The 20,250-nt window shown below is 32.5% G+C and overlaps 1 protein-coding gene across 12 annotated transcripts in view; it reads left to right on the forward strand.

The window, feature by feature from the left end:
- Positions 1 to 20,250, forward strand: part of LOC140440065 (uncharacterized) — a 145,915-nt gene that overhangs the window by 109,992 nt on the left and 15,673 nt on the right. The window contains exon 1 of one of the 12 annotated variants that reach the window (XM_072530335.1): positions 2,950 to 3,223. The exons of 10 other annotated variants lie outside the window; for them this stretch is intronic. In XM_072530335.1, coding sequence (XP_072386436.1) covers positions 3,127 to 3,223 — 97 coding nt within the window. In that variant the 5' untranslated portion in view covers positions 2,950 to 3,126. Of the gene's footprint in view, positions 1 to 2,949; positions 3,224 to 16,262; positions 16,504 to 20,250 lie in introns of those variants that run through there. One more of the 12 variants, XM_072530333.1, reaches the window with a different exon arrangement.

Consider the following 20,250-nt stretch of genomic DNA (forward strand, 5'->3'; position numbering starts at 1 on the left):
AGCAGATTAAGGTTGTACCAATTTTTATTATACCTACTTTCAAGACAACAGAAATGATTATGAACTCAAAAAAAATGAAAATATAGTGAAGTGTTCTAATTTAATTTAAAGGTTTATTTTCTTCATTGTTCCTAGTTGATAAATAACTATATTATTTTCAATGTAAACAAATTTCGAAATTTGGGGTTAATATATATATACATTCATTTTCTTTATAACCAATTCTTAATTTAATACGATACAAAGATTTTTTGTTTATGATAATGTTAACATAAAATAATATTTTGGAATCCCTTTGGGATGACGTAACTTTTAATGTTTTCTTTTTGTTCATTGCTAAGAAATAATAAAGAATAGTTTTCTTGTACACTTTCAATAAATCTTAATTTTTTTTTGCTCTTCCCCTTTGAGGATAAACCAGGGGTGGCGTCCAATAATAAATTATAATTTCATATTATCTAATTGTACTTGAATTTAAAATACGATATAGTTTCTATAACCCCGCCCTAATTCTCTTCGACAACGAGCGATTCTGGCCTTGTATATATTATTGTAGCACGGCAAGCGTTACAATAGATATAAATATAGACGTAGTAGTCTAGACACTATATTTCGTAAATAGATCAAATAAATGTATTCAGACGAATTGAAAATGAACGTGAAGAAAACCTAGTTCATGATTATTACAAAGCGGATAAAACGGAAGCTAGCTATCTAATAAAAAAAGGTAGAAAGGGTTAGTAACTACAAATTTCTAAGAATTTGTATAAAATAGAACAACGCATAAAGTGGAAAATAAGAACACACATTGAAATTGCGAGGAAAACTTTTGTGAAAATGGAAAAGATCTTTAGTTATCGAAATAGAAATATAAAATTGGACATACGAGAGTCAAACGTAACTTGTTAACTACTTTGTTGTATAAGATGGAACGCTGGATATTAAACATAGAACAAATAAAGAAGTTAGCAGAATTTAAGACGTGGTGCTACAGATGTATGATCAAAATACCGTGGAATCAAAGAGTTATTAATGCCGAAGTGCAAAGACGATTACAAAAAGAGAAAAAAGTCTAAATGCACAATTAATAAAAAAACTGGAATACCTATGGTATATTACTAGTGGTGAGGAGTATGAAATTCTAAGACTAACCATGTAAGAAAGTATCAAAGATAGGACACACGTCCTACTTCGAACAAAGAATTTCCAGAAAACCTTCAAGAATGATATAACCGCAGCTTAGAAAACCTCTTCAAAGTAACTGCAAATAAAGTATAATATAGCTATGATGACTACCAACCTCCGAGAGAAGAAGGAACCTTAAAAAGATATAGTTATAGTCCTATTATCATCATCATCTTTGGCTCGACAATCCTCTGTGGATCCTTGCCTACTATAAGATTAGTCGCCGTTCTGTTCAGTTGCCATCTTCTGATCTCTAGTAACCCCAAGTCGTTCTTAATTCCATCTAACCACCCAATTCGTGGTCGGCCTCTGCTTGTTCTTTCTATATAATATGTTCCTGTCGTTAGCTTTTTAGAAATCATGTTGTTAGGCATTCGTATTATGTGGTCGGCCGATCTAGGTAGCTGCGTTTTAATGAACTTTACGACATTTGGTTCATTAAAAAGTTGATATAATTCGGAATTAAATCATTTTCACTGCTGCCCTTGATCGTTTATAGCTCCAAATATTTTGCGGAGTATCTTACGCTCAAATAATTCCAAAAGTCTTTCATTCTTCTGCGTTATAGTCCATGTTTCCTTCCCGTACATAAGGATTGGCCTCAGCAGTGTTTTGTATGTAATAATTTTAATTTTCTTTGGATATTTTTTAAGTGGAATTATTTTTGGAGTCCATAGTATGCCCTATTTTTATGACTTCCAAATGCTGTTTTCCGTTCCTTATTTTCTATAGGATCATTAGTAACCAACATATACTTCGCTTTGTCTTTGTTGATGACTAGACCGACCTGTTTTGTCGCTCTTTCCAATTCCAGGAAATATTACTCAACATCTCGCTTGCTACGCCCTATTATGTCAATGTCATCAGCGTATGCTAAGATTTGTATCGATCGATATACCGGTATCGACCGCCGCGCCGTCTCTAATACGTGTGTCTCGGACTGCCTTTTCATAGACAATCTTAAATAAGAAGCAAGCCATATAAGCGTTTGGTATACCAAACTCACTTTGGTATACTACTGTTCTCTTGACACTGTTGTATGCGGCCTTGAAGACGACCAATAGGGGATGGGTTTCAATGTTAAATTCTAATGTTTTCTCTAGGATCTGTCTTATTCAATGAATATAGTCAATTGTTGATTTTTCTGTAGGAAATCCAACATGGTGTTTTCCAACTATGCCAACTGTGTAAACTTGTAGCCTTTCGTTGATAATATTTTGCTAGTATTTTGTAAGCAGTTATTACCAAGGTTATATATCTTTTTTACGTAACGAAAATATCACGCCTTGAGACCGTTCACATGGAATGGTCTTATTTTGCGACAGTCCTAATATCGGTTTAGATAAAAACATTAACCTTAAATAACTACAAGGAATACTAAATAGAACAAAAGATTAACGTTTTGTTATGACTACATACAACTAACATTTAATGAGATAGGTAAATTTCAATTAGTCTTATCAAATCAATATATTAACGTTAATTGATAAAGTGCATGTTTGTTGATTTTATTTAATAAAAGTTAAAAATATAAATGTATTTAATACACATCAAAGAAACTAAAAGTTTAGTTTTATTCTACTAAGAAATGATAAGATAAAGATTTGCTAACCATTTAATGCAATAAATTTATTGAATCTGTTAAATTAAGACAGTTACTATAAATTGTTTACCAATACAAGACTTTCTAAGTATCTTGTTCGTGCTGCAAGTGTTTTGGCTAGTACTGCTTTTGGGCGTAGAAGTTCTGCTAAATTATTACGACGAACCCGAATTTGTAAACTTTCCAAAAACAAAAATTGCTGTTAGAGGTTTTGTAATTAGAAATTTCAACATACTAAATTTTTCATTTATTTGGAAAACTGTTACCGACTTTAATATTTGGATATTAATGGACAGTTTTGGCGTTAAGCAATTATTAATAGTGAAAATCTATGAAATATGAGCAGTGGTTTATTAGCGGGTCTTGGAGCTGGATTGTCATATATCGCCGGCATTCTTTGCTATATAGGAATGGAGAAATGTAAAAAAAGAAAAGGTACAAACTTTGATTAGTAACTAAAAAAACTTATTATTTTTAAAACATATTTTTAAAACTTTAAGAACCAGGCTAATATAAGAAACCTTTACTGTTGGACCAGATACCTTTTATGTCAAAAATTGTTTTATTGATAGATGTAGGCCAAATTAAATAATAATGTTAGATTGAGACAATGGTCCGATTCTTTTTGTTCTGTTTTTTTCTCATTGATATCTAACTAAAGTAATGCCATTACCAATTGTTCATTGTTCACAAGTTATTGACATTTTCTTCCTAGTTACTTCTGTGAATAGTAGATGGACGTTTAAAACTGCTGTGTTTGTTAACAAAATTTTACAATCCTTTTTGAATTGTAAATACATAATGCTGCTTTCTGGTCTGAGACATCAATAAATGATTTCGTTCTGTTCTATTCTATTATAGTGGAGGATTTTTTAATAGTGCCTCTTGATGTATATACATCTTGTATTTCTGAAACATTATTATTATATGGGGGAATTATTATTACTATGGGATTATTTAAATAGCATGATTTATAATACCATTCCTACTTCATTGAAAGAACTAAGATAACGAATAGTATATGAATGAAGTCTAGTAACGTCCGAAATACTTCAAAATGGTCGTCGTAATTTAAAACAGTGAATTTTTAATTCTTCGTCTTGCTAGTCTTTATCTTTTTTATTAGAATCTGTTTGTGTATTTTTTTTTAAATAATATTTTTTGTTGATGTTGCCTGTACGTCATTCTTGATTTAATTGGTGAATTTACTACAGTTTTCTTAATAAGCTTTGCTTGTTAGTTCTTTAAATTCATTTCTTTTCGATATTAGTTTTCCTTTATTGTCTGTTTATTTTTGGGGCATAATGCCAGGTCGTGATAAAAATGAAATAATGTACACAATTACATTCGACCAGTCATTAAGAAGAAGGAAGAAGAAGAGAAACAAAAGCCAGATCAACGACACAAGGATAAGATATATATAAGAAAATGGAGTGCTCCGAAAATGTGGTCATCCCACTTTCGGACTATGGTACGTTCAACAGTTAACTGCGCACAAGTAGGAGACGGTGGTTTTAGTTTGTTTGGCAGGATAACAGGAAGGCATCCGTTTGCAGGACCTTCTTTTAGGAGGAGATGAGCTCCTCCGCCCTGATTCCAACACACGTCAGTCATCCATAGAGATGGGTTAACCTGATACGGTTTTTTAGAAATTTTCACATTCAGAGAAGAAAAAAGGTCGTGACGGAATATTTTACCATAAAAAAAATTGCGGAAAATAATCAAAATTCGATTTTTATAAAAACTTTAAGTATTTAAACTCTAAATTTCCGTTTTTTTGCTTATCTCATTACATATTTTATTTTTTACATTACAGATAAAGGCATAATAGTCCAGTCGTCAGAGGTTTGACCCCTAAAAAGCATTGCGAACGTTGCTTCTGAAAGAACAGTTAATTCTATACAAAAGTGCCAATAAACATTTTTGTTCGAAATTATCTCAGTTACATTTTTTATTAAAAATATTTTTTCCACGGCGTACAGATTCTTGGTTAATCGATTCTTTTGCGTTTTTACCCCCCTACGAGGGGTGTTTAAGGGAGAAGCCCGGGGGTAAAAGTAGTTAACTTTTTTGCATCTTTTTTGTGACCCCAAAATCATATTCTCTGCAAAATTCAGCTTAGTCGTATGATTTTTAGAGGTTTATAGGCATTTTCGTCTTTGACGACTGGACTATAAGCGATAAAATCGTGGTTGAACCTCATTCAAATCCTAGGTTCTAATAAACTGCTTGTAGATAAAATTAGTATCTACACAATAGGACAAACATAAAGAATGTCCTAAAATGAGATAGAGAGTATAACATAGATTGCTGGTTACAAAATATGAGAGCTCTTACCTGTAATATAAGAATGTCTTAAACACTAACGTTTGAAAAAGCTATCCAAAGGTACAAAACGATTTATTAAAGAGAAAAAGAGAGAAAAACAAATAGCATAAATAAAATTAGTACAAATACATAAAGAACTAAACAAAATTCCTACTACTAAATACTACTTACTAGTTAGTAAGTCTTTCGAAAGTGTATGTGCACGATTGTCTATCCAAGTCGTTATCACGAAGATCCTGGATCAAAAGATGCGGAGATGTGGTAACCATGTGTCAAAGGCCACCCACAGAACCATGCGAAAAAAACACTTCTAGTGTATACAAAAACGAGCACTACTGTATTATAATCAATATGTACATATTTGTGATTATAATCGATTGCTGCTATACCAACAGCGGGACAAATCGTTGACCGATTTGGAGAGCACTGTATACTTTTTGGGGATTATATCCTTAACGGATTTTTAGGACTTCTGCCAAACAGAGATGTTGCTTCGTCTACGTCTAAATTCGCTCTAAGGGTAGGTGGAGTGCCTGATTTTTCCGTGAGTCTTTTTTTTTGAAGAGTTTCAAGTGCACGAGAAAACTGAATTACCAAAAAACTGTTGATAAATTGTTTGACAATCGTTTGAGATTTATGACATTTATAAAGTGGATGCATTTGTGTCAAAAGTGGAGTTAAATACTAAATTAAAAATATTTATAAATAGTTTTACATGTTCGAATGGATTTATTCGAACACTGCTGTTTTCTTGTCTTTATTGTAGTATGTTATTTCTGGGCTGCATGACATAGTCTTCGCACTATTATTTTATAAATCTATCTCTTTTCAATTGTAAGTTATTCATAATAAATATAAGGACCCAATAAGGAAATAGTTTCTTAACAATATCAATTTTTATAGTTCAGATAATCATAATCTTTGAGTACTTTTGAAACAAAGACTGTATTTTTATGAATAAAAAAAGCAAAATGTCATTTATATTACACCTTGTGATAATTTTTAGTAGTTATTAATTCAAATAAGTCCGATAATTCTAATAACTCAAGTAAGATAGATTAAAAAATAAAAATCCCTACAAAATCTAAATATAGCTTTGTTCGCAGAAAAATGTGTGTATTTAATTGGCTGCATACTAAAGGTCAAGTACTTAATTCGAGTAAAGGAATTCTAATATTATATGTAATACTTTTCTATTCTAGAAAAATAATTTTTATATTATGTATAATTAAAATGATTTTAAAATTTGTTACATATATTGCTATAATACTTTGTCAAGTTTATGATCTAAGGTTAAGGTCAAGGATTTTATTTTAAACAGAAAATTAGTGATAGTACAATGAATCAAGTAGTATTTTCATTTTCCACGTGTTCCTCCTTCTACACGAAGTGCACAAAGCTTGACATGTATTTAATTGGTTCATACATTTCGTTTTACATATTTTATAGTTTTTTTTTGGTTGATAATTTTTTATTATATAGGTCTCGATAAGTAAAGCCGCTGACATACTTAAGCATTTGCCCTGAATGAGCATTCGTTCGCTCTTTTGCTTAGATAAGTGCAGTATGACCCGAACGGATCCGTAGTCCGTACTGCTCATCCCGAGCCGAGAGTTCAAAGTATGCACGTGTTCATTTCGTGCTCGGTAAGTACTGTTTACACGGATGACCATAACAAATATGTTATGGCTATCCGTACTACAGGAAAAAACTAGAAACGCCCCGAATGGCCGAACAGACCTCTTTTTAATAGTGAATTGGAAGACGCCTGCGATTTAACAATATGTGTGCAATTTAAACATATTTATTGAGTAATAAAAAAAAAGTATTTTACTTATCGACCATTTTTAAAGATTTGAGGAGCTTTGTAATCCACAACATAAATTCTAGTGAAAAACAAAGATGCATGGGAGCAAATTTCCCGAATAATGAAAATGACAAACGAGGATTTACGTAAAAAACTAGAAAGCCACAGAGATTCATGTCAGAGAAAACTAGCTAAATTAAAACAAAACTAACACAACTGATACACACACTCCTTAAGATAGTCTACTATGGCTTGACACACTTCAAGAAATATTCGTCCAATCGCTAGTATCGAAATTTTACATATGTACTGCAAACTGGAGCATAAATCACCTACAGCCAGAAATCTGAGAATCAGTGCTCTTCTATAGATATTGCTAAAAATAGAAATACAAAGTCAAAGTTAAAGAAGAAAGTCAAAATCCACTTGTGAGATTCGGGTGAAGTTTTTAAAGTTTTCTTATGTTCCATGTCTAATAGTAGTAGCAGTGGCATTATTTTATAAAGGAGTCATTCAACCCTTGCTTTTGAATGAGAGCCACATCAGTATCGTTAATTCCGTGAAATTTCTAGGTATTCTTGTCGACAGCGATCTTAAATGGTCCTTGCATACTGACTCCTTAAGGAAGAAACTAGCCTCAGCTTGCTTTGCAATAAGATCTGTTTCGAAGGAACTAAATTTATCTTCTGTCAAAATGGCATATTTCTCATTGTTCGAGTCCCATCTTTGATATGGGCTTCCATTTTGGGGTTCTAGTACAGCGACCCAATTTGATGATACTATTTTTAAGTTGCAAAAAAAAGCAATTCGTTATCTATTTGGGCTCAAACAAACAACTCATTGCAAGACCTACTTCAAAAATCACGGAATTTTGAAGCTTCCCTCTTTATTTATTTTGGAAACGGTTTGTTTGATTCGCAAGCATCTAAACATTTTTCCCGATAGACCTGATCATGGCTACTCCATTAGAAATTCGGATTGTAACATTTATTTACCGATCCCGTCAACTCAGCTAGTAAAGAATTCTATTCTATATAGTGCAAAAAAACTTTATAATCACCTTCCAAGAGAAATTAAATCCGCAACATCTTTCATTAAGTTTCGTAAGATATTCTATTCTATTCTATTCTATTCTATTCTATTCTATTCTATTCTATTCTATTCTATTCTATTCTATTCTATTCTATTCTATTCTATTCTATTCTATTCTATTCTATTCTATTCTATTCTATTCTATTCTATTCAATTCTATTCTATTCTATTCTATTCTATTCTATTCTATTCTATTCTATTCTAGTCTATTCTATTCTATTCTATTCTAATAGATGCTAACATTTGGGTATTCTTTCTGTATGGTTTTCTCTGCCATCATCGCTATTCGGCTATTCCTTTTTTATGGTTTCCTGTATATATTCGGTTTCGGTCCAGCAAGGTCTATCTTCCGTGTTTAATCAAACTTTTAAATGAAGTTTTATTATGTGTCATGTGACCCCATTTAAAATATTTAATAGAATGGCGCCCGTCTACCATTTTCAATACAGAAGCCTCATAAAACCTATGAACGCAAACCTTCAGTTCAGTTATTTACGGTTCATAAAATAGATAATTTGTTGGTTGGAAAATGGAAGGAATTAGATACGCATTTACGTACTTACTAACAGTAGTTGTCATATTGAGTTCTTTATATTTTAGGGTCTTTTATTGACAGAAGTATTGGTACTTGGTATCTTATTAGCTCAGTTTTATTTGATTCTAGAGAGTATGAATTAGTTGGTCTCATTGAAACCATAGCGGACCTAGCTTGCGTGAAGTAGTTCTAAATTAATAAGGTGTCCTTCTATACTCCGCAGGGTACAAACAGGCAGGGGTGTCCTCGACTCTTATACTGCGTATCCCAATGATTGAAAGGGAAATATCCTACGATAAGTAGAATAGGTTATGGCACAGTGCAGCAGTTCTGCCATTAGTGACTCAAGGCTGGAGGAACATAATTCCTTAAGGGTTTGATATCACATATATGCGGTACAGAAAGACGTGAGAAACTTCTGCAATAAGCTTTGTGGCCGATTGGGCACTGTATGCGTAATCATACCAGATAATTCCAGTGATGATAAATATATCTAGCGACGACAAAGCCCCAGTGTAGCCACGTAAGAGATCTACTATAAACAGGCAGACTACCGATAATCATTAAAGAGCTAATTAGATATAACATAATGGTGGTAAGTTTAGCTGAGGCACACTGGCGTGGATAAATACACGTTTTTATTAAAATCCAGAAAATCATAATCACAGCGGAGTTGTCATTTTAATTAAAAATAACATAAATGACTCGGTTTTTGGATATAATGCTATAAAAAACAGAATAATATCTGTACGCCTAAAAGCGAGCCCATCCAACACAAACCTTATATAAGTATATGCTTCTATCTCTACAGCGGAAGAAGTCAAAATCAAAGACTTCTATAGAAATCACTGTATAGAAGTACTGGAGACAAAATAAACAAAATCTTTGTTTTCGGAAACTTAAACGCTAAGCTGGTAAAGCCATTAAACGATTATGGCAACCTTGTTGGTGATTTTGGAATCCGAAATAGGAATGATCGAGGAAAATGGCTGCGTATTTTTCTACTCTCCCCAAGGAATAATGTATCGTCTGTATATCTGCGATTATTCACTAGTATTCTGTTAATTTATATGCCTCCATTGGTGTCTTCTAGCGCCTCTTTAAATATCTCTTCTGAGCAGTAATTAAAAAGTAGAGGAAATAGTACCTATACATCCTTGTCGTAATTCTTTTCTTATAGGTAGCTCTTCAGATTTCTGATATTGGTTTAATACATTTGTAATGATTTTTAAATCCTGATCATCTATTTCTGTATTCCGTAATATGTTTAAAAGCTTGTATTTTGTCAAAGGCTTTCTCGTTGACATCTTAATACCTTTTTATATTATCTTGATACCTAGTTATTAATTAGCAAATATATTAAATATAATAAATAAATTGGGGCTTATGTCCATTAAAATAGTAATTACTTAAAAATGCCACAAGAAAATAGCTTCAGAACAATAATATTCTTTAGGTAGTGTACGTATTCAGTTTGAGATTAAAGAATACATGTAAACAAGTATGCGATTAAAAATATTTAAAAGCATAGCATTTATCTAAAAATATTTTTAGTAGTGTAAAAAGTGTCTCAAAGGGTCACTGAACTTATCTTTAATTTATTGACGTTATCTTTTATATTAGTTTTATAAAATAAGGTCATCTAAATTTTGTACAAATCGCACCTACAGAGAAAAAAATATTTCTTATCGTACGAAAAGAGTTAAAGAAAGCATCAGGGATTATGCGTTAATTGAGAAATATCTAAATATTTCATCATTATGATAATTCGTATTTTTATGTTGCTATTTTTAACAGCTCACTTGGATATTAAAAACAAGTCCTCAAATTGTTAAAACAGAAAAAAATGTCTCCTTTCATGAATCTTTCTTTCTGGTACACTTTATTCTTCTTCTCGTCAATTAATATTTGTAGCAGGGTATAAGGGTTGCATCTCATCTTCTTCTTCTTCTTCTTTGTCTAGCCATTCACGTCCACATCTGAACATAAGCCTCTTCAAGTCTTCCTTTTCATTGTTTTTTATTGTACGCCACTTGTAGCCAATTTTTTCCGGCAGTCCTTTTCAGATCATCTGTCCATCTCATAGGAGGTCTGCCTCTGGTTCTTTTGTGTTGGTATGGTCTCCAGGTTAAAATTGATCTGTGCCATTTGTTTAGATCGCTCCTAGCTACATGTCCAGCGTATTCCCATTTCAACTTTAATGATTTTTGCACCACATCGGTGACTTTGGTTTTCTGTCTTATCCATGTGTTTGTTTTCTTGTCCTCAAGTGATATACCTAGTATTGCTCTTTCCATCGCGTGTTGAGTGAGTCTAAGTATATTCATATTCTTTTTTTTGATTGTCCATGTTTGTGCCGCATAAGTTAATATCGGAATAATGCATGCATCAAAAACTTTAGATCTTAGATGTAATTGAATTTGTTGATTTCCGAGTATATAGTTCAGTTTACCGAATGCTGCCCAAGCTAACTTTCTTCTTCTTTTCATCTCTTCAGTTTGAATTTCCCTATTTAGTATTATTTGTTGTCCTAAGTATATATATATTCTTCAACTTTTTCTATAACTTTATCGTTTATTATTGTCACGGTGTCTTCGGAGTGCTTGACTTTTGTTTTGTTTAAATTCATTTTCAGTCCTATTTTAGAAGATTCGGTATGTAGTTCTAAAAGCATGGTTTGCATTTCTTGTAGGTCAGTAGCTATCAGGATTATGTCATCTTCAAATCGTAGATTACTAAGGTAGCGGCCATTGATGTTTTTTCTCTTATATTTCCAATTTAGGTTTTTAAAAACGTCCTCCAAAACTAAGGTGAACAGTTTGGGTGATAAAGTATCTCCCTGTTTGACTCCCCTGTTTAATGGTACAGGATTCGTGTGTTCATTTTCATTTAGGTAGTATGTAGCTGTAGCTTGGTTCATAGTTTCTTTTATTAAGTTAATATATCTGCTATCTATTCTACAATTTTGCATTGCGTTTATTACGGCCGTGTGTTCTATGGTATCGAAAGCTTTTTCGTAGTCTACAAATGCTAGGAAAACTGGAAACTTGTATTCGTTACATTTTTCTATTATTATTTTTGTGGTTAACAGGTGATCGGAAGTTGAATAGCCTTTTCTAAAACCTGCCTGTTCATATGGTTGGTATTCGTGTAATTTCCTTGTTAGTCGAGTAGTTATGACTCTGGTGAGTATTTTAAACAGGTGTGACAGTAGGCTGATGGGTCTGTATTTTTCCAATTTCCGACTATCATCTTTCTTGTGTAATAAGATTACTTTAGAGTTGTTCCACCTCTTAGGGACTTTGCCCTGATGTAAACAACTGTCCACAAGCTTAGTTACAATTGCAATTAGTTCCTTACCTCCTTCTAATATCATATCTGTGGTAATACTATCTTCTCCTGCTGCTTTATTTCTCTTCATGTTTTCCAATGCTGTAGTTACCTCTGAAATTGTTACTTTTGGCATTATTTCTGATCCAACATTTTTTATTAATTTCCGTGCTGGTCTCATCTCATCATCTTGTTGATGTGTTCTGTAAAGTTCTGTGTAAAATTCTTCTATTCGTGTCAGTATGTTTTCTCTAGTTGTGATTTCATTTTCGTCTTTTCCCATTAATGATATCATCTGACGTCGTCCTAGTGTCGGTCTGAGGCATTTCATACTCTTATTTTTTTTAATAGTTGTTGTTATTAATTTTTCGTTTTCTTTTCTTTTTTGTTGTCTGATTTCGTTTTGTTTTGTTGCATCTCATGAAAGTCCTAAATATAGCAAATTTTAAATTAAATGTCGAACGCTGATTATGTAGCCATTTAGCAGTTCTATCTTCAATTCCATTACGATGATTATACATCAGAATACCTTTTACATTTTGTTGAGTGCATTTTTTTCTTGTCTTGTTAATTCTTGGTTTAATTTCTTCTGTGCTTTCAATATTTTTATATACTATTCTTTCTAGATATTTATTTTTTGGACTTGGTTTATTTGTTTGTCATGTAATCTCTGTTGTGTTCATTAAAAACAGTGCTTTTTTTTGTCAGTAAACACGCAAGGTTACCAAATGCGTTGCTAAAGTTACACGAATATCAGAAATAATGATGTTACTAAAAATACAAGCCAACCCGATCAATATAAACATCATCAAAATCTTTGTTCCCCCTTTAGACAAAGAGCATTTGAGTTTTATCAAGAAATTAACAGAATCATACAAAAAATTCCACGACAGGAAGTTTTTATGGGTGATTTTAACGCCAAGCTTGAAGCTGGAGATAAGACACAGTACATCGGAGCCCATGGACTTTTTTTTTAACTAGTAGCACCTAAAGTAAAACACTGGATCAGATCCACAGAATAACTGGTTAAATAGAAAAAGCTTTAGAGGAAAGAAAGTATGTTGGGTAGTTTCTCTTGATGTTGCTCAGCCTTTTGCTCTAGTTGATGAAGTCTGGAATGATGGGCTAGAATATAAACTGGATTAACTTTAACCTTAAAAACATAGTCATCTACTAAAATCGTATCATCATCATATAACGGGGTCCTACGGCGATTGCCGCTTCCCGCATTTCAGCCTCCATCTTTTCCTATCTCTCCAATCTCCCTCTTCTAAGCCTCTAGATTGCATTGTTTTTGTAATTTTTGTTCTCCAGGAATTTGGTGGTCTTCCCCTTTTCTTTCTTTCTGGCGGAACATACATTAAGGCTTTCTTTGGCCACCGCTCCTCCTCCATTCTCATCACGTGACCATACCATTGTAATTGCCTTCCTTGTATTCTATCTGAAAGAGTATCTCTAATTCCTGTACGGTTTCGTATTTCCTCATTCCTGATTCTTTCCATTCTCGATAATTCGACATGACCTTCTAAGATAATCCATTTCCACAACGTCTACTTTATCTCGTTCATTCTTTGTCATCCAACATTCGGCACCATATGTGGTAATTGGTTCTACAATTGCTTTGTATACGCGAAGTTTGGTATGCATCTTTATTTTATTAGACCGCAGTAATGAATTCAGTATTCGGATGCATTTTTTCCCTTGGGTTATTCGGTTTTGTACATCTATCTTAACTCTGCCATCTGCTGATATGATGCTTCCTAGATATTTATACTGGTTGCAGCCTTTTATGACTGCGTTTTCAAGCCTCAGATCTGTGGTATTTCCTCCAATTTTTAAATATTCTGTTTTGCTTATGTTTACAGTAAGCCCCCATTTGGCATATTCCTCAAATAATTTTCGATTCATATAATTTATATCTTCCTCATCGGTTGCAACCACCACCTGATCATCTGCAAACAACAATGTATACAGAGTTTCTTGTCCCACTTCGATGCCCATAAATCTACATTTATTTCTCCAATTCCTCAATGCTTCTTGGACGTATATTTTAAAGAGTGTCGGTGACAAACAGCATCCTTGCTTTAGGCCTTTAGTGACTTTAAATTCATTTGAGGTTCTGGTTCCAATTTTTACACAACTAACTGCATTTTCGTACAATTTATATATCGCTCGGATATACGTCGAATCCAATCCGGACCTTTCGAGGAGCTTAAACATTTTCTTTAACGGGACACTATCAGATGCTTTTTCAAGGTCTATAAATAAAAAATGGGTCTCTCTACTTCTTTTGACACGCTTTTCAATTATTTGTCGTAGGATAAATATATTATCAAGGCAGGATCTCCCGGTACGAAAGCCGCTTTGTTCTTCAATATCTTGTATCTGTCTTTCAACCCTCTTCTTTAATATTCTGCCGTACAACCGGCCCACAAAGCTCGTCACACTAATACCTCTATAATTGGAACAGTCTCTTTTATTCCCTCTCTTATATATGGAGCTTATATAAGATTTATTCCAATCATTAGGAATTTCCTGGTCTCCACACATACATTTATTGAAAAAGTCTACTATTAATTCTAAAAGTGCAGTCGGCCCATATTTAACCAGCTCTATGGGAATGTCTCCAGGCCCTGCGGCTTGAAGCATAAAATCGTATACTAGTGAATTATTGTTTAGAATAAAATATGAAGAATGTTACTCTAAGTTGAGAAAAATAAGTGCTGGATTACCCCAAGGCAGCGTTTTAGGTCCATTTTTTTTATCTGTTGTACACCTACAATACATTAGTATTAAACACAACTAAAACTGCTACGTATGCTTGTGAAACAAATATATTAACAGCTGATGATGATGAAATTGAAGCAAAGTAAAACTTCAAGAGGCACTCAACTGAGGTTAATGTATGGATCAAGAAATAGAGTTTCAAACTCAGACTAAATCAGTACATATAGATTTCACAAACAAAAACAAAAATAAAACGACAAAAGTATTAAATTGCACTACTACACCATATGCCAATACAGCAAAATATCGAGGTGCCAGGCTAAAATGGAAAGAACACATCAAAAAGAAAGAAAAAATAATTGAACGTCAAATAAAGAAAACTGTGCTGGCTCCTTGGAAAAAAATCGAAGCTGTCAATACATAAAAAGCTTATAATATATAAACAAGGACTGAAGCCGGTATAGATATGTTCTGGGGATGTGCCAGTGCGAGTATCATCAAAATGAATCAAATTTTTGAGAATAAAATAATGAGTTATATTGTAAATGCTCTCTGTTACATAAGAAATAGAGACCTGCACAGAAATCTATGTGAAGTAATGGTCGCAGATGTGATAAAAGTGTTTGCAAAGAAGCATAAAAACAGACTTTATAAGCATGCAAACGTAGAGGCAATTCAACTCCCGGATCAGCGTGGACTAATGAGAACTTCCAAAAGAGCTAAATGTTTTTGATTATTTTCAATAATGTTAGTCAAGCCAGGATTATGTACGTCTTCCAGTAATTGTAAATACATTTTGCCAGTCGAATTGTCAATTAAACAAAAGGTCCTACCAGTCGATCACCAAAAATACCAGCCCATACGTTTAATTATTGCACTTACTGTTTATGCACCTTGTGGAAAATCCTTAATTTTTAACCAGATCAATAACTGTGATTATGACGATTTACAAATTTCTTTACGATAAAAGTGCATTTATTAGAGAAAAAAATATTAAAGCGAAACTTTGCTTAGTTTCGCTTTAATAAATCATTCATCTTTAGAAATCATTTACTTCGTGTGACAAATGTGACAAAAAAAAACAAAAGATATGCGAAGAAAGAAACTTAAATCTAAACCATTGGCGTACTAAATCAACTAATTAAGGAAGTAAATACAATACAAAAAATGTTGGTTTAATTCCTACTCTGGATTAGGGGTGAAAGTGAATAATTGAAAATACCGTAAAAATGTGTCCCCCTTTTATCTAAAATTGACCTCTCGCTGGGTATTTCAAAAATTTTGTCTTTGATAATGCCTCTGTTTCATTTTAGTCCGGCCACTCTGTATATAGCTGTGTCATTAATAGGTTTATTAAGCACATACTCTTAAATTGCTGTATGATTAATAGTAAAAACAAAAAATAAGTTTAAAAAAAAGAAACACACTTTATTGTGTAATAAAATCTTTCAATTCTAACTATCACTGATGAATAATATTCATAAACCTCACATGTTTTTTAAACCAACCTTTTATAGCGCCTTTTATTATAGAAAATTTTAATAATTACTCTCCCATCTTGGAGGAGTGGTATCCCCTCCTTTCTTCTGTAGTCTAACCTTGAATGTATTTATAAATTGTTAACTTCGCCAGTTCGTTATTATTCTGCGTACTTTATAATTGTTAACTAATCCCCTGGTTAAATAAGATAAAAAAATTTAATACCTTCTCACAAAAACAATCATGTGATCGTTGTTAACTTTTATATATCCAAAGGCGTGCCATTTGTTCATAAGTCTTTCAGAGATGTAGCCAAAATGTTGTTCTCCATTATTTGGGTGGTGCTCATCTTTATTGGTTTCTTCTTGTTCAATGTTTATATCCAGTGGAGGTTAAGAAAAAACAGTCTTAAACTTCGTAAGTTTTTAAACTAATTTATAGTATGTAAGGAAAAAATAAACATATAATTATTTATAGTTTATTCGAATTTGTAAATAGGTCATTTTACTCAATATTCAACATGTGTATTTTTAAAAAGATGATTAAAATTTTGTGAACATCTTTGTTATAAAAAGAGCTTTTGATTATTATTTATATTTGGACCATTTTCCAATACTACTGCGCATGAATTCATAATTTGAACGTGGAAACGTCTTCTTTTTTCTCAATTTCTTAGCCTCAACGTTTTTTAACTTCAACTGCTATTGTTGTACTACCTTCTCCTTGGACACCCTATTGCCCTTCTTCCGATTGGTGATCTGTTTATTGCTATTCCTGCTGTTCTATTTTCTGCCATTCTTTCCATTGATTTTATTTAATTATCTTTTTTTTGTCCACAGATTTATTTTCTCTATTCTACATCTTGCTCTTATTTCTTTACTTCCTTCTCTATCGTTTCGTTTGTTATATATGTTTCCAGATTGTTCTCCTTGATCTTCTGCTCTAGCCGTTTCTGATATAAGGAATTTATTGAGCCATCTCTTAATGTTTCAATTTTCAAAAAATCGAAAAACATAAAGAACATAGATAAAAAAACTAAATTGTTCTGAAATAGCACCTGCTTTAAAAAATTTTCCTTCCACCTGTGCGCATTAATCTGAAAATTGGATAAGAAAGCTAACGTTTTGATTGTTTTATCATTTTGTTGACAAAAATCTTATATATTGTTTGTCCTGATACTTCTAAAACATGGAAATATTAATATATGCTCTTTCGGATAGAATATATTGCTTGTTTGCTGATTATTTTCTTGTACTAAATATTGTTTTGTATTGATGTTAGAAAAAAAAAACATGATATAACTTATTTTTTATAATACAAATAAATTATTAAGCACACTCTTAAAAATATAACAATGATGCTGTATTTATAGGCTAAATTATCACTCAAAGATTGTTCAAATCAAAGTCTTCAATTAGTTGATCAATTTAGAAGTACCCTCCAATTGTGCCAATCAGTGGTTCTCGAGATGTGTAAAAAACCACTTTGGTCACTGACCTAAAAAATTAGCATAATACGTTTTTATTTAGATTCTATTTTTAGTGTTTACTACTTACAATTTTACTAAATGGTGTTTATTTATTATTTACTTACCCACTAATTAGGTACTAGTTGTTCAATGGACATTTTACATGTTTATATCTTAAAAAAGCTACCCTAGAATGTTTCTTCTAAAAAAATAATAATATAGATGTGATAGGTAAATAGTCAGAGATATTAAACCAATAGACAAAGAACTTCTAACAGGTACAGATTAAGTGAAGCCGAATCCGCCATGTGCATTGATGAAAGAAGTCAGCGTTGCCAGGTCATCGTAGTCAGAAAATCGTGTACATATCATTGTATAAATAAATAAACCTTATATTCTGAAACAAATAAACAAAGAAATTAAGAAATAGATAAACCTTATACTGAATGCAAAGGCCGCGAAGGCTTTAAAAAAATTTGACAATTACGACTTCTATTATAGACTACTGATTATGTACTTTAGAATTTTGTCTATAGGACACTCCAGTCAAAAGATTTTTTACCGTCGGGTAGTTACAAATTTTATTTAAAACATTGATTTCACGCGTGCTGAATTGATCTGAAATTCAAAATGGCCGGTCCCTTCAAGCGTTGTTTCTGAGAGAACGGTTCATTCTATAGGAAAATGCTCATATATTTCTTGTTTGAAACATTTTTAACTGCCTACAGGTTCTTAATAAACCAATGTTTTCCGTTGCCCCCCTACGAGGAAAGTTTTTGGGAGGAAATGCCACTGTAGGAGTGGCAGGAAAGTGTAAAGAGTAAAAAGTACACAAAATAAGCTTTCTTTTTCATTAGTAATGCATAAGCCTTCTTCTTCTTATGATTCTTATTCCAACATGAGATATCTGTTCAACACTGAGGTTAGTCCAATCTCTGATATTCCTCAGCCAAGATTTCTTCTTTCTTCAAGCCCTTTCTTCACTCTACTCTTTCTTGCATGATGACGTGTAGAAAAGAGTAGTTATCGTTTCGAAGTATGTGGCCTACTATGTTTTTCTTATTTTAGTTGTAGTTCATATACCTAAAAAATCAAAAGTTCTTCTTCTTCTTCCTCTTTATAAGCAATTCTGCTTTTTCATTGGCAGATTATTACCTCTATGAAAGGTTGTTACTCTATTTTTTGCGCGGTCTTTCGATACTTCTTCTGCCGATTGGTGACTTATCTCTTGCTATTTTGACGACACGGGTCTCCTCTACTTGACTATTGACTACAAGATCTCTCCCTTTTTTGTTCAGGTCTCCATACCTAGACAGTGTAATTTCCAGGTATTTCATTTCCATTACTTGTTCAGTACTGATGTCATCAATTTCTATTTTACATCTGGTTGGTACTTTGCTGACTACTATTGTTTTTGTTTTTTGAGATGAGTTTGTCATAAGAAATTCTTTTGCTCTTACGCTAAATCTGTGGACCAGTCTTTGTAGACTATCTTCATCTTTAGCTATCAATATTGCGTCGTCTGCATAACAGAGTATTTTTATTTCTTTGTTTCCCATTCTGTATCCTCTTCCTTTGTTCACGCTTTTGATGATTTTATCCATGATCAAATTGAAGAGCATGGGGCTCAATAAATCCCCTTGTCTTATACCGCTGTCTATTTCTATAGATTCTGTAAGTTGTTGTTTTGGTAGATGTTTTCGATAGTTTTTCTAATATTTAGGGGAATTTATCTATTATACAGAAGATGGATTACATCTTTGAGTCTTACTCTGTCAAACGCTTTCTTTAGGTCAATCAGATACAGAAATGCTGGTCTATTATACTCTAGTGATTTCTCAGTAATTTTCTTTATAACGAATATTACATATGTACACGATGTTTCACTACGAAAACCCTGTTGTTTATATGCTAAACTTATCTTCTGATTTATTAGCACTTGTAAAATTTTAGTTGTAACTTTTATCCTAGTATTTAACAAGTTTATACCTCTATAGTTTTCTGGCTGGTTTTTATTAAAGTTATAATAAGAAATTTAAAAAATAGCTGTTAAACTTCAAAAATCTTAAAAGTAGGAGATTTTAAAGAATCAATTCTTGCTTAAAATAATTTAGTAACCTTTTATGATAGACCATTTTAAAGGTAAGTTCGGCCACATACCTAGAAGCGGGGACCATCGAACTATTGCTAGTAGAAGAAACGGTGCCGACGACCAGGAGGAAGATCTCCAATACAATGGGCAGACCAAATGAAGACTCTGGTGGAATAATCTCTACATGAAGCGGTCTATATGGCAAGGATCGCAAACAATGGAGGCAGCCAGCCAATAATATTTAGAGTGTTATTACGCCTTGACAAGACTCAAGGAATGAGGAGGATAAGAATTTTTTTTTCTACTGAATGTGCTATTACATATACCTAAAACTGCGTAGAAAAAGGTTTTAGAACCATATTTGCGAAAAAATAGAGAAAATGGTCCAAAAATGATGTACTTTGAAAACTTTGAAACTTTGAAAAAAGGTATATCAAATACTGTAAATTCTAAATACTTCTGCTAAACCCTTCATTTTGAAGGGAAAACTATATTTTCTGTAAAGCAATGCCTATACTCATACCCACTACTAGTAGATAAAAGTTATGGGGCGGCAAAAAAAATCATATAAATTCCTATTTTTTTGCTTCGTTTTTTGAACATA

The sequence above is a fragment of the Diabrotica undecimpunctata genome, chromosome 4 (assembly GCF_040954645.1).
Source record: "Diabrotica undecimpunctata isolate CICGRU chromosome 4, icDiaUnde3, whole genome shotgun sequence".
In the NCBI taxonomy this organism is placed as follows: Eukaryota; Metazoa; Arthropoda; class Insecta; order Coleoptera; family Chrysomelidae; genus Diabrotica; species Diabrotica undecimpunctata.